Source organism: Scyliorhinus canicula, chromosome 3 (genome assembly GCF_902713615.1).
Source record: "Scyliorhinus canicula chromosome 3, sScyCan1.1, whole genome shotgun sequence".
Lineage (NCBI taxonomy): Eukaryota > Metazoa > Chordata > Chondrichthyes > Carcharhiniformes > Scyliorhinidae > Scyliorhinus > Scyliorhinus canicula.
In genome coordinates this window covers 110718010-110741978 of record NC_052148.1, presented here as the reverse complement: position 1 = coordinate 110741978, position 23969 = coordinate 110718010, and the positions used below count along the sequence as shown (strand labels likewise).

Below are 23969 nucleotides of genomic sequence, written 5' to 3'. Positions count from 1 at the left end.
ATCCCTGGCGAGCCAAGTGCAATTGGTTAAGATGAAAAACTTGCTGAGATTTTTATTTTTATTCTCGTGCCGTCCAACATTCTTGCCCAAGGCTTTTTTCGGAGAGTTTAGCCGACTGGTGATTGGATTTATTTGGGCGGGTAAGAGCCCGAGGATCAGGAGGACGTGGCTCCAGAGGGAGAGACAATTAGGGGGGTTGAGCTTGCAAAACTTTAGTACTATTACTGGGTGGCTTGTGCTGAAAAAGTGCGAGAGTGGCTCGGAGAATCGGATGAGCTTTGGGTCAAGGTGGAAGCAGAGTCTGTGAAGAGAGCAAAACCTAGCGGCTTTGATAACAGCTCTGTTGCGGTGGTACCGAAGAAATACTCGGTAGTAGTGGCCATGTTAAAATTTTGGAGCCAACTCTGCCAATATTTTAACTTAAGGGCTGCCTCTAGCCCCCCCCCCCCCCCCCCCCCCCGCCCAGATGTGAAATTTAGGGAATGGAAGGATAAAGGTTTAGCGAAAGAATCATATTTAGAAGGTCAGTCCACGAGCCATGGGGAACTGAAAGAGAAATATGGGCTTACAGAGGCTGATGGGTTCAGGTATCTCCAGGTGCGCAGCTTGGTCAAAAAGTGCTTTCCAGTGAAGCAGCTTTCTACCTTGCTCGAGGGGATATTATTCTGCTCCGATTCGCAGATGGCCAACACTTTGGGTATATACTAGCGGATGGCGGGGCAGCAGACGTGCACTGTGAGGGTGTAAAGGCAAAGTGGGCGAAGGAGCTGGGACTGATCTTGGAGGAGGAGGTTTGGAGTGAAGCACTGAAGAGGGTGTACTCAACCTCGTCTTGTGTGAGGCTGAGTATCATCCAGATGAAAGTGGTGTTCCGGGCACACCGCACGAAGGCTAGAATGAATCGATTTTTTGAAGGGGTGGATGAAAGATGTGATCAGTGTCTTGGGGGCCCGGCACATCATGTGCACATGTTCTGGTTGTGCTCAAAGCTGGCAAACATCTGGAGGTCCATTTTTGAGACTTATGTTGGCAATCCTGAACATTGGGTTGGAGCCTTGTCTATTGGTGATGGTTTTTGGAGTTTCAGTTGAGCCAGAACTCTGGATGGGAGCGGGGCAGATACCCTGGCTTTTGCCTCACTGATAGCAAGGAGGCGGATCTTCCTAGGCTGGAGGTCGACTACGCACTAAGCGCCTGAGCATGGCTGGGTGACTTGATGGAGTTTTGAGAGGGTCAGTGGAAGGGATTTACTGTACATGGCGGCCGTTTATAATATACTTTAAAGAGTTAGAACATAGAACATTACAGCGCAGTTCAGGCCCTTCGGCCCTCGATGTTGCGCCGACCTGTGAAACCCCTCTAAAGCCCATCTACACTATCCCCTTATCGTCCATATGCCTATCCAATGACCATTTGAATGCGTTTAGTGTTGGCGAATCCACTACTGTTGCAGGCAGGGGATTCCACGCCCTTACTACTCACTGAGTAAAGAACCTACCTCTGACATCTGTCCTATATCTATCTCCCCTCAATTTAAAGCTATATCCCCTCATGCTGGACATCACCATCTGAGGAAAAAGGCACTCAATGTCCACCCTATCTAATCCTCTGATCATCTTGTATGCCTCAATTAAGTCACCTCTTAACCTTCTTCTCTCTAACAAAAACAGCCTCAAGTCCCTCAGCCTTTCCTCGTAAGATCTTCCCTCCATACCAGGCAACATCCTGGTAAATCTCCTCTGTACCCTTTCCAATGCTTCCACATCCTTCCTATATTGCGGCGACCAGAACTGCACATAATACTCCAAATGCGGCCGCACCAGAGTTTTGTACAACTGCAACATGACCTCAGGGCTCCGAAACTCAATTCCTCTACCAATAAAAGCTAACACACCGTACGCCTTCTTAACAACCCTCTCAAACTGGGTGGCAACTTTCAGGGATCTATGGACATGGACACCGAGATCTCTCTGCTCATCCGCACTACCAAGAATCTTACCATTAGCCCAGTACTCTGTCTTCCTGTTATTCCTTCCAAAATGAATCACCTCACACTTTTCTGCATTAAACTCCATTTGCCACCTGTCAGCCCAGCTCTGCAGCTTATCTATGTCCCTCTGTAACTTGTAACATCCTTCTGCAGTGTGCACAACTCCACAGACTTTAGTGTCATCTGCAAATTTACTCACCCATCTTTCTACGCCCTCCTCCAGGTCATTTATAAAAATGACAAACAGCAGCGGCCCCAAAACAGATCCTTGATGTACACCACTAGTAACTGGACACCAGTCAGAACATTTCCCATCAACCACCACCCTTTGTCTTCTTCCAGCTAGCCAATTTCTGATCCAAACTGCTAAATCACCCTGAATCCCATGCCTCCGTATTTTCTGCAATAGCCTACCGTGGGGAACCTTATCAAACACTTTACTGAAATCCATATATATCACATCAACTGCTTTACCCTCATCCACCTGTTTGGTCACCTTCTCGAAGAATTCAATAAGGTTTGTGAGGCACGACCTACCCTTCACAAAACCATGTTGACTATCTCTAATCAAATTATTCCTTTCCAGATGATTATACATCCTATCTCTTATGAACCTTTCCATGTTCCATCCTCCCCGTGTGGGCGTGGGTTTCCTCCGGGTGCTCCGGTTTCCTCCCACAGTCCAAAGATGTGCAAGTTAGGTGGATTGGACATGATAAATTGTCCTTAGTGTCCAAAATTGCCCTTAGTGTTAGGTGGGGTTACTGGGTTATGGGGATAGGGTGGAGGTGTTAACCTTGGGTAGGGTGCTCTTTCCAGGAGCCGGTGCAGACTCGATGGGCCGAATGGCCTCCTTCTGCACTGTAAATTCTATGAAGACTTTGCCCACAACAGAAGTAAGGCTCACTCGTCTATAGTTCCCGGGGTTATCTCTACTCCCCTTCTTGAACAAGGGGACAACATTTGCTATCCTCCAGTTTTCTGGCACTATTCCTAAAGACAAAGATGACTTAAAGCCTGTATCTCAGTATTCTCCTTGATAACATTGTCTTTTTCCTGTGTGACCACAGACAAAAAATACTCATTTAGCAGCTCTCCTATCTCCTCGGACTCCACGCACAACTTCCCACTACTGTCCTTGACCGGCCCTACTCTTACTCTAGTCATTCTTTTATTCCTGACTGTTGGTCACTGTTAGCGGTTAGGAGGGAGGAAAGGACGGTGGGGGGGTGGTGCTCAGTTACTAAGTTTACTGTTGTAAGGAAAGGTGGGCTGGGGGAGGGAACTTTTACTGCTTAATTGTTACTCTGTTTTGGTATATTTTGCATTAAAATTGTTAAAAATTATGATAAAAATATTTCCAAAAAAAATCATACAAACAATTTGCAGGCATTTCACAGAAGCATTACAAACTAAACATGACAATATACCCACTGCAACTATGCCACTTATATATGTCAAATGGAGTGAACTGAGGGTAGATACTGGCATCTGAGATGGTTAGGAGGCTCTGTAGAATTGTCCACTCAGCGTATTTGGCTGAAGATAATGTTAAACATTTTTTGTAAACAATTGTAAGCCTAATTTGCTTTACTCACTTGCTGACTCTTGTCATACCCAAGGACGGGGGTGAAACCACACCCTCTCTTTTTCTGTATTTATCACATCAATCAGACGGGAATGGTTACAGGCAAATGAGGAATCAGAGAAACAGTAGTGCCTGAGTATTTGCTCCTGGGTTGGAAATGCAGAGTCGGGACAATTCCCAGCTCAGCAAATCTGACCCAGGAGAAAGGTGCTCCAAACCTTTGGTCCCAAAGGGGGGGTTGCAGTGGTGTGGGTGAAAATTGGAATTGTGGCGGGTGACCCCGGAGTGAGTGTAGATTCTGCCAGGTGGAAGTGGGCTGGGAGGAAGGCTTGCCCTGAGGCACCAGCAGTGTGTGGAAGTTTAAAAAAATCTACAGAACAGCCCTCCAGTCGTCACCTCTCATCCATGCAAATCCAGAGCCACCAGATGCCCCCCCCCCCCCCCCCCACCCCATGACCCTTGCCAACTTAGAGCAAACTCATGGCACCCATGCTCCCCCCCCCCCCCCCCCGTCACCCCAACCACCAACTTTTGTCTACACCTATCATGCCAACTTGCCAGTATCCATCATAGGCAGACCTCAGAAATGATGGTGAGGTGAAATAAAAGAAAGTTATAAAGTGTCTATTAAAGAACTCATTACTTCAAAAAACCCTTTTACTACATTTTACTTTCTTTAATTCCTTGAAGTGGAGTCCCACTTCAAAGAGTCTGTAATCACTCGGAGAGGTCACTCGTACTGTGAACTGCGAGGCACCACACTGTGATAACAGATGGTCGTGAAATCAGTCATGCAGCACTAATCCAGTAGATAACCTTCAAGCTTATGTCAACACATTGTTTTTTTAATCACTACAGACTGCGTTTAATTCAAATATTTAAAGGGCAGGAGTTTTTAATGTCTTGAGAGCTTGACATATCCTTTTGTTCCTTCCTATGAGCTTGATTGTTCCAGTGAGTGTGACTGTGCCAATTGGTTTGTGCAATGTCTACATATATTTAGGTCTAATTTTAACAATCACAAAGGGCATCATACGTTTTCCAAAGTGTACCTCTCCCAAAGATGTCCTGAGACCATATCCAAAAGGGTACCATATCTCTCTGAAAGGATACCCGACCTATTCAGAATCTCTACAAAAGTTTAGCCCTGCTCCTACCAGGTCTAATCTGGTTCAGATTATTCGGAGTGAATTCATTGGGAGTGAATTTTCCAGTCCCGCCCACCACGAGAATCATCCTGGGCAGGATAGACAATTTGACAGAGGCGGGCGGGACCGAAAATTCCCACCCCGTTACTCACTCCTAGCTGGCAAAAATCCATTATGCCTTGAGGCAGCTGCTGTTTATATGGCAGCTGCTTCCAAGAACCACAATTGTGTGACTTACAACCCGCCCCCATTTCTGCCCTCCTTGGAAAATGGTAGGTGCCTTGTTCGGGAGTGGGGCGTTCAGATGTGAACCTTCACAGTCAATTTCGTAACAATGATGAGGCTCTTTGTCTTTACAAATATTCAGTCCTAGGAATTTTTAGGATTGCTCATTTCAGTTTTGAAGGGAGGGTCAGGACGGTGGTGTGGGGGGGGGGGGGGGGGGGGGGGGTTGGGGCTGGTGGGCTGGGGTGGGGATGGAGGATGTCAGGTCGGGTGGGTGGTAGGGGTGACATGGGCGTGGTTGTGTGCGTGTGGGGGGTGTCTCATGCAAGGCCCGGTCTGAGTGTTAAGCAGTTAGAAGCAATTATTTTCCTCTAACTCTTTCAGAGTAACTATCAGGTAAAATCATTTGAAATTAAAAATTTTAATTGCTTCCGTCAGATGGTTCTGAACCCAGCGTGATTGATAGGGAAACGTACCATTTCTGGACAATTGCTGGGTTTACCCTTATGTGGGAATTTCCGAGAGGGATCCCCAGTCCATCATTGGGGCACCCCCTAAATGCAACACAGGGGAACCAGGAAGTCATGCCCCAACATATTGTTAAGTGGGGGGGGGGGGGGGGGGGGGGGGGGGGACGGTAATTCCCTGCAGTGTACTGGCTCAGAGACTCTGGCTCAATGAAATGCATATCATGAAATCATAGCTGGACACCCACAACTTTCTGATGTGTATGACTGACGGGCAAGGTGACCCAAAATTTAACCTTAAATGTAACACTTTACTTAAATGACTACTCTAATTTATTTTCTTTTTCTTTCAGCTGTTATAACTTCTGCATTGAGTGTGCTGATTACTTATGCCAATGAAGCAATTATTTCTGTGGCACCCTGGAGCATAGGGATTCTTGCTGTACTCCTGATCATGCTTGGTGTCTCCGTTTTCATCATCTACAAACAACCTCAAAGTCAGATCAAAGTGACTTTCATGGTAATTCATTGGCACTCCATTCCAGACTTAATTATTGAATTCATCCAGGGGTTAACTGATTTTGTGGGATATCCTGAGAGGGTAACTGGTCAATATTGAGTACAGTAGGGAGGCACGGTGGCACAGTAGTTAGCACTGCTGCCTCACGGCGCTGAGGGCCCGGGTTCGATCGCGGCCCCGGGTCACTGTGAAGTTTGCACATTCTCCCCGTGTCTGTGTGGGTTTCACCCCCACAATCCAAAGATGTACAGGTTAGGTGGATTGGCCACGCTAAAATTGCCCCTTAATTGGAAAAAAAATAATTATGTGGTTTAATAATTTCTAAATTAAAAAAAAAAGATATTGAGAACGGTATTATAGAGGTTATGTTACTAAACCAGCAAGCCAAAGAGCATTCAAATACCACTCTTGTGGTGTGAATTTGAATTCTGCACCTAAAACTCTGTTCATTAAAAGTAGGTGAAATTAGTAAAAATAACTATGAAACTTTTGGATTGTCGTAAAAGCCCAACTGCTAATGTCTTTAATACCCTGTGGCTGTATGAATCCAGTCCCACCCCAATATGATTGACTCTTAACAGCCCTGTAAGTGGTCTCGCAAGCCACTCAGTAATATCTTTTTTTTTTAATAATTTTTATTCAAGTTTTTTAATAACAAGAACAATAACAAATTTTAACAAAATTTTCTCCCCGCAATTTAAAACAAACAAGGCGTGTTTCCACACCAAAACAAGAAAAGAACTCTCCCTCCCCCAAAATAAATAATAACAAATAGCAATACAAGAAAGAAGAAAATAACATAACAAACCCACCGCCGCAAAAACAATCCCCCAAACCTGCCCCCCCCCCCCCCCAAACCCCGGTTGCTGCCGAGACCGACCATTCTCTACCCCTTCGCCAGGAAGTCGAGAAAGGGCTGACACCGCTGAAAGAACCCCTGTACCGACCCCCTCAGGGCAAATTTCATCCTCTCCAACTTGATGAACCCAGCCACGTCGTTGACCCAGGTCTCTGAACTCGGGGACCGCGTATCCCTCCACTGTAGCAGAATCCTGCGCCGGGCTACCAGAGACGCAAAGGCCAGAATGCCGGCCTCTCTCGCCTCCTGCACTCCCGGCTTCGAAGCTACCCCAAAGATCACGAGCCCCCAGCCCGGCCTGACCCTAGACCCAACCACTTCTGACAAAATCCCCGCCACCCCCTTCCAAAACCCCTCCAGAGCCGGACATGCCCAAAACATATGGGTGTGGTTTGCCGGGCCACCCGAACACCTCCCACACCTGTCTTTCCCCTCCGAAAAACCAGCTCATCCTTGCTCCCGTCATGTGCGCCCTATGCAGCACCTTCAGCTGAATTAGGCTGAGCCGTGCGCAAGAGGAGGAAGAATTCACCCTCTCCAGGGTGTCTGACCACGTCCCATCCTCAATCTCTTCCCCTAGCTCTTCCTCCCATTTTGCTTTGAGCTCATCTACTGAGGCCTCCTCCTCCTCCTGCATCAGTTGGTAGATAGCCGAGATCTTCCCTTCCCCGACCCACGTCCCCAAAAGCACCCTGTCCTGCACCCCCCTTGGCAGCAGCCGTGGACACTCCTCCACCTGCCTCTTAACAAAGTCCCTGACCTGCATATACCTAAAAGCATTCCCGGGGGGAGGTTCCACTTCCCCACCAGCTCCTCCAGAGGCACGAACCTCCCATCCCACTCAGTAATATCAAACCACTACGAAGAATACAAGAAAACTACCACAGCAAAACAAGGAAGCACACCACTGTCTTATCACACCAACTAGGGATGAGCAATAAATACTGACCTTGCGAACAATGTCCACATCTGGTGAATAAATTTAAGAAAAAAGAAAAAGAACAGTGGGAGCTACAGATATGTGCTGCTGCAGTTATCAGCATTTGGTGTAAACTGCAATTTAGCATCACGCTGATAAAAAGTTAATTTTGTCCGTAATCGTTTTCCTGGCCATTTACATGTTTATATTTTCTTCCAGGTTTCACAAATTGATAGAACCACAACCTGGCCAGCATAATAGTTGGGAATTGCATTTTAATATGTGAGGTGGTGCAGTTTGTTAAGAAGTTATTTTATAAGTTGAGTCCAAATAGGGAAGAAGAACAAAGGAACCCAGGATACAGATACATAAATCATTACATTAGTATTGTAGGTTTATAAGGCCATAAAATAGCAAAGAAAGCACTGAGAATCATTTCTAGAGGAATATTATTGAAAATCAACAGAGTATGTTAAACTTGTATAGAATTTTGGTTAAACCACACAGTGCTCATTTCTGGTCTCCATATTATAAAAGGGATGTAGAAGCACTAGAGAAGGAGTCAAAAGGATATGAATGGGTTATACCAGAACCGAGAGGTTATACCTATCAGGCCGGGCTCTTTGCTCTAAAAAAGGAAAATGCTGAGGGATGACCTGATAGTGAGAAGATGGGTCAGATTATCGCAGAATCAGGGAGACTCTGCTGACATTTCAAAATGGTGGAAGGACTCGATTCTAGTATTTCCACCTTCATTCTTGGCACCCCAAATTTCACTAGCGTGGGAGAAAGATACAGGCAGCAAGCAAGATTACTAGTCTAGTGACATTGCCATTACACCACATACCTTCTATATAAAGTTAACATTAACCTTGTTAATATATTTTAGGTGCCACTGTTACCATTCCTGCCTATTGTCAGCATCTTGGTCAATATCTACCTGATGATACAGTTGAGCGGGGGTACTTGGATTCGATTTGCTGCCTGGATGGCTGTGGGTAAGCACCAGTTAACCATTTAAAAAATTCAAAATTCCCAATCCCATGTAAGGCTTCACACCCCTGAAATTCCTGGTGAGTCACTGTGCCATTGGACGTGCCAGCTGAAGAAAGCTCAGGATCAATTGCAACGTCTACCACAAACCGATAATCTGCCAGCACATGACAAAGGTTACTCATGAACAGTGACCACTTGGGTGAGATACTAGACAATTAGATCCACAGTCAGAGTGCCAACCGAGGAATGGCCATCAGTTTTATGTGCGAAAACAAAACATAGCTTCTTCAGACGAACACCAGGTAAGAAATTGGATAGGCAGGCAGTGAAAATTAGAACACTGGAACCTAGTCTTACAAGCTCTTATTTGGACACGCATTGCATATTGTGCATCTCCAACCAAATACTCAACTCTTCTTTCAATCTGCTCCTACTGTATGAGCACAAAGCCTGCAATTAATACCCACCACCTAAATACAACTAACACCCAACAGATACAGAATTAATACTCCTCATTCAATCTATTTTTATTTTAAAAGATCAAATTCTGAAAGTGAAGAGGGAACCAGGTAACATAGAGATGGGAGGAGAAGTAGGAAGAAAATTGATGTTAGTTCAAGGATCCTCTGGAGGAAGTAGATGGAGTATTAAGGAAAATACATTTCAAGGATTTAGTAGTTCATAGAGGAAAAGGTAGGGGTTGATTAGAATAGGAATGGTTAGTCGGAAGGTGGTTTCAGGCCAGAGAGATGGAATAGGAATGACTGAGGTCCACATTGTCCCTCCCTAACCCAAAGGCAACCTGCTGCCGTTGGTGACTCCTTTCACTGATACCACACACAACCTCCCACTCAAAGGCGTAGGAGAAAGGAAAATAAAAAGACAGGTGCAGAAGAGGACTGACAGAGAAGTAAAGAGGTTAGCCCGCCCCGCTATTCTCCATCCCCGACCGGCCGAATTCCCGACAGCGTGGTTCTTTTTTTTTGTATAAATGCTTTTTATTGGGTTTTTCAAACATAGTGGGCGGGATTCTCCAATAATGGGGCTATGCCCCACGCAGGCGTGAAAAGCGGCGCCAACCACTCGGGCGTCAACGGTCCCCGATAATGGGGAATGCTCCCCTTCTTAAGGGGCTAGATTGGCGCCGAAGTGGTCCCCACAGCTCCAGCCAGCGCGGAACGGCCCGCGCGGGTTCGCGCATACGCAGAACGGCTGGCGTGATTCCACGCATGCGTGGAACGGTCGGTGTATTTCCGCACATGGGCAGGGGTTCTCTTCTCTGCGCCGGCCCCCGGGCAATATGGCAGAGCCATTCAGGGGCCCAGCGCGGATAAAATAGGCCCCCATGGAACCAGCCCGCCCGCCGATCGGTAGACCCCGATCACGGGCCAGGCCACGGTGGGGGCCCCCCCGGTGTCTGATCCCCCCCCCCCCTCCAGGATGGTCCACGTGCACTCACCTTCCAGGTCCCGCCGTGTGAGACCTGAGTAACCCACGCCGGCGGGACCCAGCCAAACTTGTCGGCCACTCGGCCCATTGGGACCCGGAGAATCGCCGGGGGGGGGGGGGGCGCTGTCAACGGCGCCGGGTCGGAGAATCCCGGCAGTATATTCACAGGTGTACACAGAGAAGAGAAAAAAAAAGAGAAGATAATACAAACACGATAAAAACAACAAAGCTATATAATTAGCAAAATCACGTAAATAGTTTTTTTTTTAAACAAGGTGGGAGGAGGTAAAAACTGGGGAATGATATATACATCAAGGTACTGGAGAGACAATTGCAATGTACCTATACACGTGTCTTGTGTATTCTTCCGTGTTTTTTTTAAACAAAGAGAGTACATACAACACCAGTAATGTGGCGCGCCTGGGTGGCCCCCGGATGTTGCTTGCTTCTCCTGGTCGGTTTTCGCTGTTGTGCGTTTACCTTTGCTTAGGCCTTTTGTCCTTTCTTCCTCCTGTACTTTCTTACTCTCTGTTGCTGTGTTCGTCATGGTCGTTGTCATTTCCTGTGCTCTCCTTCCAGTTTGAGCTTCTATGGTGGAAGATGGGATCCTTTGCGGGTGGCCATTTTAGCCACAGGTATTAGCAATTTGGGGCTTGTGCTAGTGTAGGTGGCAGTGTGTCCCTAGCCAGCGAGTCTGTGAACATCTCCCGCAGGTACGGGTCTGTGTCGGGCAGCACGGTGGCACAGTGGTTAGCATTGCTGCCTACGGCGCTGAGGACCCGGGTTCGAATCCCAGCCCTGGGTCACTGTCCGTTTGGAGTTTGCACATTCTCCCCGTGTCTGCGTGGGTTTCGCCCCCACAACACAAAAGATGTGCAGGTTAGGTGAATTGGCCACGCTAAATTTGCCCCTTAATTGGAAAAAGATAATTGGGTACTCTAAATTTAAAAAAAAAAAAGGTACGGGTCTGTGGTGATATGATCTGCATACTCGTCTGCCATTGGGCCAGAACGTCGGCTTACCATTGGCCCTGGTCGGTCATGTGCCTCTCGACCGATTAGCCGAGAGGCTGAGTTAACCACGCCTCTATTAACGAGGTATAAATGGTCAGACGACTGACGATCGTCCCTTTCCATTGTAGACGATCGCAGAGCTGTGTTCTAGTCAATTAAAGCCAGACTTTGGTAAATCACTCGCCTCGCGTACAATTGATGGTACATCAATGTCCAGTGCTGGGAACCCGTCTGGCCCCGGTGCCTTCCCCGCCTGCATGGAGCTAATACTCTCCATGATCTCTCCCAGTTCTAGTGTTGCTTCCAAGCCCCGTTTTCTGTCCTCCCCTACAACTGACATTTCCAGTCCGTCGAGGAACCGTTTCCTCCCCGATTCCTCTGCTGGGGATTCCGAGGAGTACAGCCCTCAGCAAAAGGCCTCTCAGGGTTTGTTGACCTTTTCTGGGTCTGTTTCTATGTGCCTCTGATAAAATTTTCATAGAATTTACAGTGGAGGAGACCATTCGGCCCATCGAGTCTGCACCAGCTCTTTGAAAGAGCACCCTACCCAAGCCCACATCTCCACCCTATTCCCGTAACCCAGTAACCCCACCCAACACTAAGGGAAATTTTGAACACTAAGGGCAATTTAGCATGGCCAATCCACCTAACCTGCACATCTTTGGACTGTGTGAGGAAACCGGAGCACCCGGAGGAAACCTATGTACACATGGGGGGAACGTGCAGACTCCGCACAGACAGTGAACCAAGCTTGGAATCGAACCTGGGACCCTGGAGCTGTGAAGCAATTGTGCTAACGACCATGCTACCATGCTGCCCTAAATCTGTGATCAGTGCAATCTCTCTGGTGGCTGCCTGCTTTCTTAGCAGGTCTGCCAGCAGGTGGCTGGCTTTGTCTCCGTGTTCGTAGAGGGTCCTCCGTGCCTGACGGAGTTGGTGCACTGCCTTTCTCGTGGACAGCAGGTCAAAGTTTATTTGTATCTTTTTCCTCTCCGCCAGGAGCTCTACGGTCGAGGCCTCAAGTGTATGGTCTACCTCCAGTATGGAGTTGACCAGCTGCTGCCTAGCCATCCTTTCCTCCCTGACTCTTCGTGCTTTGAAGGCAATAATTTCCCCTCTAATCACACCCTTTTGCACTTCCCAGAACATGGAGGGTGAGACCATTTTAGTTGTTCTCCATATATTCCGTATATTCCGCTATGGTCTGTGATACCCTTTCGCTGAAAGCCTTGTCGGCTAGTAGGGCAGTGTCCAACCTCTATGTTGGGAGTTGGGGCCTGCCCATCTCCAACCTCACATCCATATAATGTGGAGCATGGTCGGAGATTACAATTGCGGAGTACTCCATTTTCACCAGCCCTGGAAGCACCGCTTTCCTCACCACAAAGAAGTCAATTCTGGTGTATACGTTGTGTACTGGGGAGAAGAAGGAGCATTCCGTCTCCCTGGGTGGGTGAACCTCCAAGGGCCCACCGCCCCCATCTGTTCCATAAAACGACAGAGTTCCTTGGCCATGTTTGAGGTCTTCTCTGTTTTGGAGTTTGATCTGTCTGTCCTTGGGTCCTGTACACAGTTAAAGTCCCCCCCCCCCCCCCGCCATGATCAGTCGGTGCGTCACTGTCGGGGATTTCACCATGGTCTTTTTAATGAATTTTGTGCCGTCCTAGTTGGGAGCGTACGCATTAACGAGTACTGCCGATGCCCCGTCCAGGGCCCCACTGACTGTAGTGATCCTCGCCTGAGTGTGTACAGAAGGGGCTGATGGGAAATGGAAGTACCACCAGGGGGCAGCGCGGGGACATATAATTTTTTTTTTTTTAAATAATTTTTATTGAAAGAGTTTTTCCATACAAACATTTACCCCTACTAATTTTTAAATTATTTACAACACAATCCCTCTAGGCAAATGTCCCTCCCTCGCCCGCCCTCTCGCGCGCACCAGTCCTCCCCCCCCCCCCCCCCCCCCCCCCCCCAGGCAACCTTAACAAACAAGGCAGCCTACAGTTTCAGACATGAGCAGCGAGCAGACTTGCCCGCGTTACAGTCGTGCATGTCCCCCCACGACCCTTGCTGCCCCCCCCTCCCCCCCCCCTCCCTCCCCCCCTCCCTCCCCCCCCCCCTCCCCTCCCTCCCCCCCCCCCCCCCTCCCCTCCCTCCCCCCCCCCCCCCCTCCCCTCCCTCCCCCCCCCCCCCCCCCCCGGGTTGCTGCTGCCACGACCCCGAACGTCTATCTCTGATCTAAAAAGTCAAGGAAAGGTTGCCACCGCCTGGAGAATCCCTGTACCGACCCTCTCAGGGCAAATTTGATCCTTTCTAGCTGAATATAGCTAGCCATATCGTTAATCCAAGTTTCAACGCTTGGAGGCCTCGCGTCCTTCCATTGAATTAATATCCTTCGTCGAGCCACTAGGGATGCAAAGGCCAGTATTCCGGCCTCCCTAGCCTCCTGTACCCCCGGTTCTACCCCGACCCCAAAGATCGCAAGCCCCCATCCTGGTTTGACCCTGGACCCCACCACCTTCGACACCGTCCTTGCCACCCCCTTCCAGAACCCTTCCAGCACCGGACATGCCCAGAACATATGCACATGGTTCGCTGGGCTTCCCAGACATCTGACACACCTGTCCTCACCCCCAAAGAACCGGCTCATCCTTGTCCCCGTCATGTGAGCTCTATGCAGCACCTTAAATTGAATGAGGCTCAGCCTCGCACACGAGGAGGAAGAATTGACCTTCTCCAGTGCATCCGCCCACGTCCCGTCTTCTATCTGCTCTCCCAGCTCCCCTTCCCACTTGGCTTTCAGCTCCTCCCCTGATGCTTCTTCCGCCTCCTGCATTATCTTGTAGATGTCTGATATCTTCCCCCCTCCGACCCAGACCCCCGAGAGCACCCTATCACTCGCCCCCTTACTGGGGAGCAGGGGGAACCCCTCCACCTGCCGTCTAGCAAATGCCTTCACTTGTAAATATCTGAACATGTTTCCCGGGGGGAGCTCAAACTTCTCCTCCAGCCCTCCCAGGCTCGCAAACCTCCCCTCTATAAACAGGTCCTTCAGCTGCCGTATGCCCACCCTGTACCAGCTCTGAAATCCCCCGTCGATGTTCCCCGGGATGAATCTATGGTTCCCTCTTATTGGCGCCGCCAACAGACCTCCCATTTCCCCCCTATGTCGCCTCCACTGCCCCCATATCTTGAGGGTGGCCGCCACCACCGGGCTCGTGGTGTACCTCGTGGGGGGGAGCGGCCATGGTGCCGTTACTAGGGCCCCCAGGCTTGTGTTGCCACAGGACGCCCTCTCCATTCGTTTCCAAGCTGCCCCCTCCCCTTCCATCATCCACTTGCGCACCATTGACACATTTGCCGCCCAGTAGTACCCCGAAAGATTGGGTAGTGCCAGCCCTCCACTGTCCCTACTCCGCTCCAAAAAGACCCTCCTCACCCTTGGGGTGCCATGCGCCCACACGTAGCTCATGATGCTACTCGTCACCTTTTTGAAGAAGGCCCTAGGGAGGAAGATGGGCAAGCACTGAAATAAAAACAAGAACCTTGGGAGGACCGTCATTTTGATTGACTGCACCCTCCCCGCCAGCGACAACGGTACCATGTCCCACCTCTTAAATTCCTCCTCCATCTGTTCCACCAGCCTGGAAAAGTTCAACTTGTGGAGGGTCCCCCAGTTCCTTGCCACCTGCACCCCTAAGTACCTAAAGCTCTTTCCTGCTCGCTTGAAGGGGAGTCTCCCAATACCCTCTCCCTGGTCCCCCGGGTGTATCACAAAAACCTCGCTTTTGCCCAAATTTAGTTTGTACCCCGAAAAGTCCCCAAACTCTGCTAATAGTTCCATTATCTCCGGCATTCCCCCTTCTGGGGCGGGGACATATAAGAGGGACGCCGAAGGCCCGCCCTCGCCCACTTGGACCGGAGGGTTAAGGAGGCAGGACGTGGAAGTTGAGCTCAGGGCTGCAAGTCTTTTGGGCCTAGTTGCAACAATAAACCATCCTTTAACTTAAAGACGACTTCGAGCATTCTTTCAAGAAGCATAACATGGTACAGGAGTGGCTTCTCTGAACAGAAGGAACCAGCGCTACCAGCAAAAGCAACAGCAACAGGCAGGCCACCAGACTTTGCAGCCTCTCGACTCCAGACGACCTTCTGAAACAATGGAACACACGCTACTTCCAGGGCCAATTAGAACTACAGGTAATTTAAATTACAACTGGAAAATGTTTAAACAACAGTTTGAGATGTACTTATCAGCTCAGGACTTACATGCAGCCACCGATGACAGAAAAATTGGACTTTTACTCAGATCGGCAGGCCAGCAGGCGGTAGACATCTATAACTCTTTCACATATGCTGATACCGAAGATAAAACCAAGTATCACATGATAGTCGCGAAATTTGATGAACACTGTAAATCTCAATCCAATGAGATCATTGAAAGATTCACCCTGCGTCACAGAATCCAAAAAAACGGGGAGACTATCTCCCACTTTGTTACAGATCTACGCTTGCTAGCACAAGGCTGCAACTTCGGTGATTTAACAAACTCACTCATCAGAGATCAGCTGATCTATGGTCTTGCCGACGGAAATCTAAGAGAATCACTAATACTGCAAAACGATTTAACACTTAAAACCACCATAGATAAATGCTTACTACAGGAGCAGAAAAAGCAGCAGGTACTGGAGCTATTTGAAAGACATTCATTGCAAAACACTCACCACGAGGCAGATATAAAGATGGTGACCTCTCCTCACAGGCCGTCTCTTCCGTTCTCCGGCCCGTCTGCGCATGCGCATCATCCCGAAAGACGCGATCCCGGAAGTGATCGGTACGCGCATGCGCACTTCTCGCAATACCAGCCCCGGACTGAAAACCGCACTGCGCATGCGCGAACGCAACATACGCATGACGTCATGACGTGTCATTATTGTGGCTCCTCCCATTTAAAAGGGCAATGTCCTGCTCAAGGAAAAAGGTGCAGAAAGTGTTCAAAAAGGAATCACTTCGCCTCCCAATGTCAGTCCACAGCCAAATATCACTCAACAATGCAACGGCACGGAAACCTGAAGGTCCGCACAGTTGATGTAATGAACACTCCGGCACCCGAAGACAATTTTTCCGACCACGAAGAATTCAACTCCTGGGAGAACACGTACAGCATTGGAATTATAAACGCCACAGCGGAACCACAGGAGCTGACGACAAAACCTCGACACGTGCATGCCATCAACTCCGCAAGCGAATGGAGTGCTACGGTGCGAGTCAATGACTTCCCCATCACGTTCAAGCTGGACACGGGAGCCTCAGCAAACTTGATGACGAGCAAAGACCTCGCAGCCGTCCCAGGGACGCACGAGATGTTACCTGCCGCATGCAAGCTCACTGACTACAACGGAAACCTGATCACCTCAAAGGGATCCTGCCACCTACAAGTTGCCAACAACACGGTCACAACAGGACTACGATTTGAAATTGTAGATGAAAAAAGATCCTCACTGCTAGGTGCTCAAGCCTGCAAGGATTTGCAGCTAATTCAAAGGATCTTCATGCACGCGGCTGAATCATCACGCATTGCCGATGACATACAGCTGCTACTCAGCGGGTACCCCGACGTCTTCTCGGGCATGGGTACGCTACCCTACACATACAAAATCCTGCTCAAAGAGAATGCCATACCGGTCGTTCATGCCCCACGGAGGGTGCCGGCTCCATTGCGGGACAAGCTAAAAGCTGAACTTCAACGTCTCCAAACTCAAGGCATCATCTCACGAGTCACACAGCCGACTGACTGGGTCAGCTCGCTGGTGTGCGTTAAGAAGTCGTCTGGTGAACTCCGGATCTGTTTAGATCCCAAAGATTTGAATAAGAACATTCGCAGGGAACACTACCCTATCCCCAAGCGAAAGGAGATAACGAGCGAAATGGCACAAGCTCGCATCTTCACCAAGCTTGATGCCTCACAGGGTTTCTGGCAAATGCAGCTCGATGAGTCCAGCCGCCTGCTCTGCACCTTCAACACGCCGTTTGGCAGGTACTGTTATAATCGGATGCCCTTCGGCATTATATCTGCATCCGAAATATTTCACAGAATTATGGAGCAGATGATAGAAGGCATTGAAGGCGTCCGTGTCTATGTGGATGACATCATAATATGGTCAACGACAGAGGAAGACCATATTGCGAGGGTTAAGCAAGTCTTCCAGCGGATCCACCACTTTGGACTGAAGCTCAACCAAGCCAAGTGCACTTTTGCACAGTCCTCTCTGACCTTTCTGGGCGACACAATATCAGAGCACGGAGTGAAGCCGGACACTGAGAAGATCGCCGCAATTCCGAGCATGCAGAGACCACAGGACAAGAAAGCAGTTCTAAGATTCCTGGGATTCATCAACGTCCTCGGTAAATTCATACCGAACCTAGCAGCACGGATGACGGCATTGAGGAACGTGACAAGGAAGGACACGGAGTTTGCCTGGACCCAAGATCACCAAGATGAATGGGATGATCTGAGACACCAGTTGATGGCAGCTCCAACGCTCGCATTTTTTGACTCGGCAAAACCTACCAAGATCTCCACTGACACCAGTCAACATGGAATTGGTGCTGTGCTACTGCAACAGAATGACCAGTCGGACTTGGTCCCAGTGGCTTACGCTTCACGAGCAATGACCGCCACAGAGTGCAGGTACGCACAGATAGAAAAGGAGTGCCTAGGGCTAATCACAGGCGTGACCAAATTCCACCACTATGTGTACGGTCTCCCCACGTTTCTCGTGGAAACTGATCATAGGCCGCTGGTCAACATCATCGACAAAGACCTAAATGATATGACACCGCGCCTACAACGCATGATGATGAAGTTGCGAAGGTACGACTTCACGCTGGTCTACACCCCTGGCAAGGACCTTGTGATAGCTGACACATTATCACGAGCCATGGACGCTGACAACCCGCCACTGGCTTCCATCAATGATGTGGAAGCTCATGCACAGTGGTGCAAGGAGACACACCCGGCAACGGACGAGAGGCTGCAGCAAATTCGTCAGGCAACACAGGAGGACGCCACCCTCCTTCACGTCATACACAACCTTCAGCATGGCTGGCCAAATGGGCGGTGCCCACAGTTCCAAAACGTCAGGACTGAACTATCCGTGGTCGATGGTATTATACTGCGAAACGACAGGATCGTCATTCCAATGGCTCTCCGGGCGGACATCCTCCACAGGATTCACGAGGGGCACCTTGGTGCCGAAAAGTGCAAAAGGAGAGCACGACAATCTGTTTACTGGCCAGGGATTAACGAGGACATAACAAACATGGTGCTCACTTGTGACACGTGCCAAAGACATCGACCGGCACAATGCATGGAGCCACTGCAGCAGCATGAGATGGCCACGTCACCATGGGACAAAGTGGGCATTGACTTGTTCCACGCCATGGGCCGCAACTATGTTCTGCTCATCGACTACTACTCCAACTTTCCGGAAGTCATGAACCTCCCGGATCTCACAGCGACATCAGTCATCAAGGCCTGCAAAGTAACCTTCTCCAGGCATGGCATCCCACGGACGGTCATGTCCGACAATGGTCCTTGTTTTGCCAGCTGGGAGTGGACGGACTTCGCCAAGAACTACAACTTCAAGCATATAACGTCGAGTCCACACTTTCCGCAATCAAATGGCAGGGTGGAGAAAGGTGTCCACATAATCAAACAACTCATCAGCAAGGCTGCGGACTCAAAATCCGACGTACACTTGGCCCTCTTGTCATACCGATCGTCACCTTTGAGCTCTGGACTATCACCAGCTCAAATGCTCTTCAACAGAGATGTGCGGACAAAGTTACCGGCACTACAATTCACCAATCCCGATCACTCGCCTGTCCTGGATAAAATGCGTCACCAACGTCAAGTGCAAAAGACAGAGCTCAGGAGAGGTTACGATAGTCCCCATCTCACAAAATATGACACAGTGTATGGAAAGGCTCAGTAAACCAAGGTCCACCACACTAAGAAAACAAAAAGGGACAGTCAATAGGGAATTAAAGGTGCTATATTTAAATGCCCGCAGTGTACGGAACAAGGTAGATGAGCTTGTGGCCCAGATTGTGACTGGCAGGTATGATGTGGTAGGCATCACTGAGACATGGTTGCAGGGGGTTCAGGACTGGCAGTTAAACATCCAGGGATTTACAACCTATCGAAAAGACAGAGAGGTGGGTAGAGGAGGCGGGGTTGCCTTGTTAATTAGAAATGAAATTAAATCAATAGCACTAAACGACATAGGGTCAGACGATGTGGAGTCTGTGTGGGTAGAGTTGAGGAACCACAAAGGCAAAAAAACCATAATGGGAGTTATGTACAGGCCTCCTGACAGTGGTCAGGACCAGGGGCACAAAATGCACCACGAAATAGAAAGGGCATGTCAGAAAGGCAAGGTCACAGTGATCATGGGGGACTTCAATATGCAGGTGGACTGGGTAAATAATGTTGCCAGTGGACCCAAAGAAAGGGAATTCATTGAATGTTTACAGGATGGCTTTTTGGAACAGCTTGTGATGGAGCCCACGAGGGAACAGGCTATTCTGGACTTAGTGTTATGTAATGAGCCAGAATTGATAAAAGATCTTAAAGTAAGGGAACACTTAGGAAGCAGTGATCATAATATGGTAGAATTCAGTCTGCAATTTGAAAGAAGGAAGGTTGAATCAGATGTAAAGGTTTTACAGTTAAATAAAGGTAATTACAGGCGCATGAGGGAGGAACTGACGAAAATCAACTGGAAGCAGAGGCTAGTGGGAAAGACAGTAGAACAGCAATGGCAGGAGTTTCTGGGAGTAATTGAGGACACAGTGCAGAGGTTTATCCCAAAGAAAAGAAAGGTTATCAGAGGGAGGATTAGGCAGCCATGGCTGACAAAGGAAGTCAGGGAATGCATCAAGGCAAAAGAGAGAGCCTATAATGTGGCAAAGAGTAGTGGGAAGTCAGAAGATTGGGAAGGCTACAAAAACAAACAGAGGATAACAAAGAGAGAAATAAGGAAGGAGAGGATCAAATATGAAGGTAGGCTAGCCAGTAACATTAGGAATGATAGTAAAAGTTTCTTTAAATACATTAAAAACAAACGGGAGGCAAAAGTTAACATTGGGCCGCTCCAAAATGACGCTGGTAATCTAGTGATGGGAGACAAGGAAATAGCTGAGGAACTTAATAAGTACTTTGCGTCAGTCTTCACAGTAGAAGACATGAGTAACATCCCAACAATTCAGGAAAGTCAGGGGGCAGAGTTGAATATGGTTGCCATCACAAAGGAGAAGGTGCTAGAGAAACTAAAAGGTCTGAAAATTGATAAATCTCCGGGCCCAGATGGGCTACATCCTAGAGTTCTAAAGGAGATAGCTGAAGAAATAGTGGAGGCGTTAGTTATGATCTTTCAAAAGTCACTGGAATCAGGGAAAGTCCCAGAGGATTGGAAAATCGCTGTTGTAACCCCCCTGTTCAAGAAGGGAACAAGAAAAAAGATGGAAAATTATAGGCCAATTAGCCTAACCTCGGTTGTTGGCAAAATTCTAGAATCCATCGTTAAGGATGAGATTTCTAAATTCTTGGAAGTGCAGGGTCGGATTAGGACAAGTCAGCATGGATTTAGTAAGGGGAGGTCGTGCCTGACAAACCTGTTAGAGTTCTTTGAAGCGATAACAAATAGGTTAGACCAAGGAGAGCCAATGGATGTTATCTATCTTGACTTCCAAAAGGCCTTTGACAAGGTGCCTCACGGGAGACTGCTGAGTAAAATAAGGGCCCATGGTATTCGAGGCAAGGTACTAACATGGATTGACGATTGGCTGTCAGACAGAAGGCAGAGAGTTGGGATAAAAGGTTCTTTTTCGGAATGGCAACCGGTGACAAGTGGTGTCCCGCAGGGTTCAGTGTTGGGGCCACAGCTGTTCTCTTTATATATTAACGATCTAGATGACGGGACTGGGGGCATTCTGGCCAAGTTTGCCGATGATACAAAGATAGGTGGAGGGGCAGGTAGTATTGAGGAGGTGGGGAGGCTGCAGAAAGATTTAGACAGTTTAGGAGAATGGTCCAAGAAGTGGCTGATGAAATTCAACGTGGGCAAGTGCGAGGTCTTGCACTTTGGAAAAAAGAATAGAGGCATGGACTATTTTCTAAACGGTGACAAAATTCATAATGCTAAAGTGCAAAGGGACTTGGGAGTCCTAGTCCAGGATTCTCTAAAGGTAAACTTGCAGGTTGAGTCCATAATTAAGAAAGCAAATGTAATGTTGTCATTTATCTCAAGAGGCTTGGAATATAAAAGCAGGGATGTACTTCTGAGGCTTTATAAAGCACTAGTTAGGCCCCATTTAGAATACTGTGAGCAATTTTGGGCCCCATACCTCAGGAAGGACATACTGGCACTGGAGCGGGTCCAGCGGAGATTCACACGGATGATCCCAGGAATGGTAGGCCTAACATACGATGAACGTCTGAGGATTGTGGGATTATATTCATTGGAGTTTAGGAGGTTGAGGGGAGATCTAATAGAAACTTACAAGATAATGAATGGCAAGGATAGGATGGACGTAGGGAAGTTGTTTCCATTAGCAGGGGAGACTAGGACGCGGGGGCACAGCCTTAGAATAAAAGGGAGTCACTTTAGAACAGAGATGAGGAGAAATTTCTTCAGCCAGAGAGTGGTAGGTCTGTGGAATTCATTGCCACAGAGGGCGGTGGAGGCCGGGACATTGAGTGTCTTTAAGACAGAAATTGATAAATTCTTGATTTCTCGAGGAATTAAGGGCTATGGGGAGAGAGCGGGTAAATGGAGTTGAAATCAACCATGATTGAATGGTGGAGTGGACACGATGGGCCGAATGGCCTTACTTCCGCTCCTATGTCTTATGGTCTTATGGTCTTAACACTATGACCAGCAGGCAAAAGTACTGCAACCGTTGGCAATCAACGATACGGTGAGGTTGCGACACCCGGCTGGGGGCTGGTCCAAAATGGCGTTGGTCCGCCGCCAAATATCGCCACGATCCTACATAGTGCAGTCTGACGATGGAACAATGTTTCGACGAAATCGCCGTGACCTTCTAAAAGTTACACCTCGTCAACGTGTATTTCCAACACTCGATCTGCAGGACGCACTAGATCTACAGGACGCTGTCATACAACATCCTGGAACTCCAGCAGCAGGTGTCTAAATGAACATAGAAGACCCTGGATCTCCATGCCCACTCAGGAGGTCTACCCGGATCAGACGTGCACCCAACCGTCTGAACCTGTGAACATGGACTGACAATTGCATTGCCCTGCCTTGTCGTGTGTATATAAACCTAACTGTCTACATTTGTGTTTAGTTACAGCTCTGCAACTACAAAAAAAAAGTGAAAAGGGGGGATGTAGTGATCCTCGCCTGAGTGTGTACAGAAGGGGCTGATGGGAAATGGAAGTACCACCAGGGGGCAGCGCGGGGACATATAAGAGGGACGCCGAAGGCCCGCCCTCGCCCACTTGGACCGGAGGGTTAAGGAGGCAGGACGTGGAAGTTGAGCTCAGGGCTGCAAGTCTTTTGGGCCTAGTTGCAACAATAAACCATCCTTTAACTTAAAGACGACTTCGAGCATTCTTTCAAGAAGCATAACACTGACCATGACATACCCTGGGTCGCTTTAAATATTGTTCTCTTGTTGATCAGTATTGCCACCTCCCTGCCCTCGTCCCATAGCAGGAATGGTAGGTCTGCCCCACCGAACCCTTTCTTACCCACAGTCGGTCCTGCTCTCTGAGGTATGTCTCTTGGAGGAAGACTATGTCGGCTTTCATGTTTCTTAGGTGGGTGAAGACTCTGGATCTTTTCACTGGGCCGTTGAGTCCTTTTACGTTCCAGGCGACTATCCTGGAAGGGGGCTTCTATCCTCCCATTGCTGTGGGATTAACCACACTTACCCGGTGGACGCGCCCCTGCACTCATGGGTTTCCCTTTGTTAGGGAGACATCCAAGATGGCCGCTGTCACTGCTCTCCCCATGCAGCCGGATCCCTGCGCTCTGGGGTTTCCCTTTGTACAGGGGGCGCCCAACATGGCTGCCCATTGTGCGTCCGCCACGTGGGTAGGCCCCTGCACTTCGGGTCTCCCTTCACTGAGACCATGCTGGGTAGTTGCCTACAGTGCTTCTTTGCTCCGGGCCCCTGGTTGTGGCCCTTTGTGGCCTTATTGGTGCTCTCGGTCTAGTCCTATTTTCCCTCCCTCTCTGTGCCTCCCCGATCCCTACCTTCCCCCCCCCCCCCCCCCAATCTCCCACCTCCTGTGTTCCCTTCTTTTGTCCCCCTTTCCCCCAGCTCTTATTCCCATTTGCTCCCCTGTCCTTGTGTGTTCCCTGGCCTAGCAACGCTCTCCCAGTTGGGGAGGTGCCGTGGCCCTGCTCTGCTGCATACCCCTGGCGCTAACCTTCCTGTTAGTATGGTGACCCCCCCCCCCCCCCCCCCCCCCCCCCCCCCCTCCCGGGAGTTACTGTCTCGCTTCTACCTTGCCTACTCTCTGTAGTTACTGCCCGTTCTTTCCCGTCTTACCCTGCACTCCTCTCGCTTGCCACTTCGCTCTCCTTTCTCCGCTGTGTTCGTTCTTTTGTACAAGGTCACGATTTCCCATGTGAAACAGTCCCACGGGTAGTGGTTTGCCTTTTGTCGTTCAGGGTGTTTTTTGTGGGGCGAGGGGGGCAAGGTGCTTCCTTGCACCTCTCCCCTGTCCGCTCATTGGCGTGCTGTTGCTCCGTGCCC

At 49.1% G+C, this 23969-nt stretch overlaps 1 protein-coding gene and 1 long non-coding RNA gene across 4 annotated transcripts in view; one reads left to right on the top strand and one right to left on the bottom strand.

The window, feature by feature from the left end:
• The window catches only part of LOC119962878, a 65363-nt gene that overhangs the window by 22225 nt on the left and 19169 nt on the right, over positions 1–23969 (bottom strand). The window lies entirely within an intron of this gene.
• Positions 1–23969, top strand: part of slc7a2 (solute carrier family 7 member 2) — a 211002-nt gene that overhangs the window by 178432 nt on the left and 8601 nt on the right. For all 3 annotated transcript variants that reach the window (XM_038791096.1, XM_038791097.1, XM_038791095.1), the window contains exons 10-11: positions 5772–5938; positions 8606–8714. In XM_038791096.1, coding sequence (XP_038647024.1) covers positions 5772–5938; positions 8606–8714 — 276 coding nt within the window. The remainder of the gene's footprint in view (positions 1–5771; positions 5939–8605; positions 8715–23969) is intronic.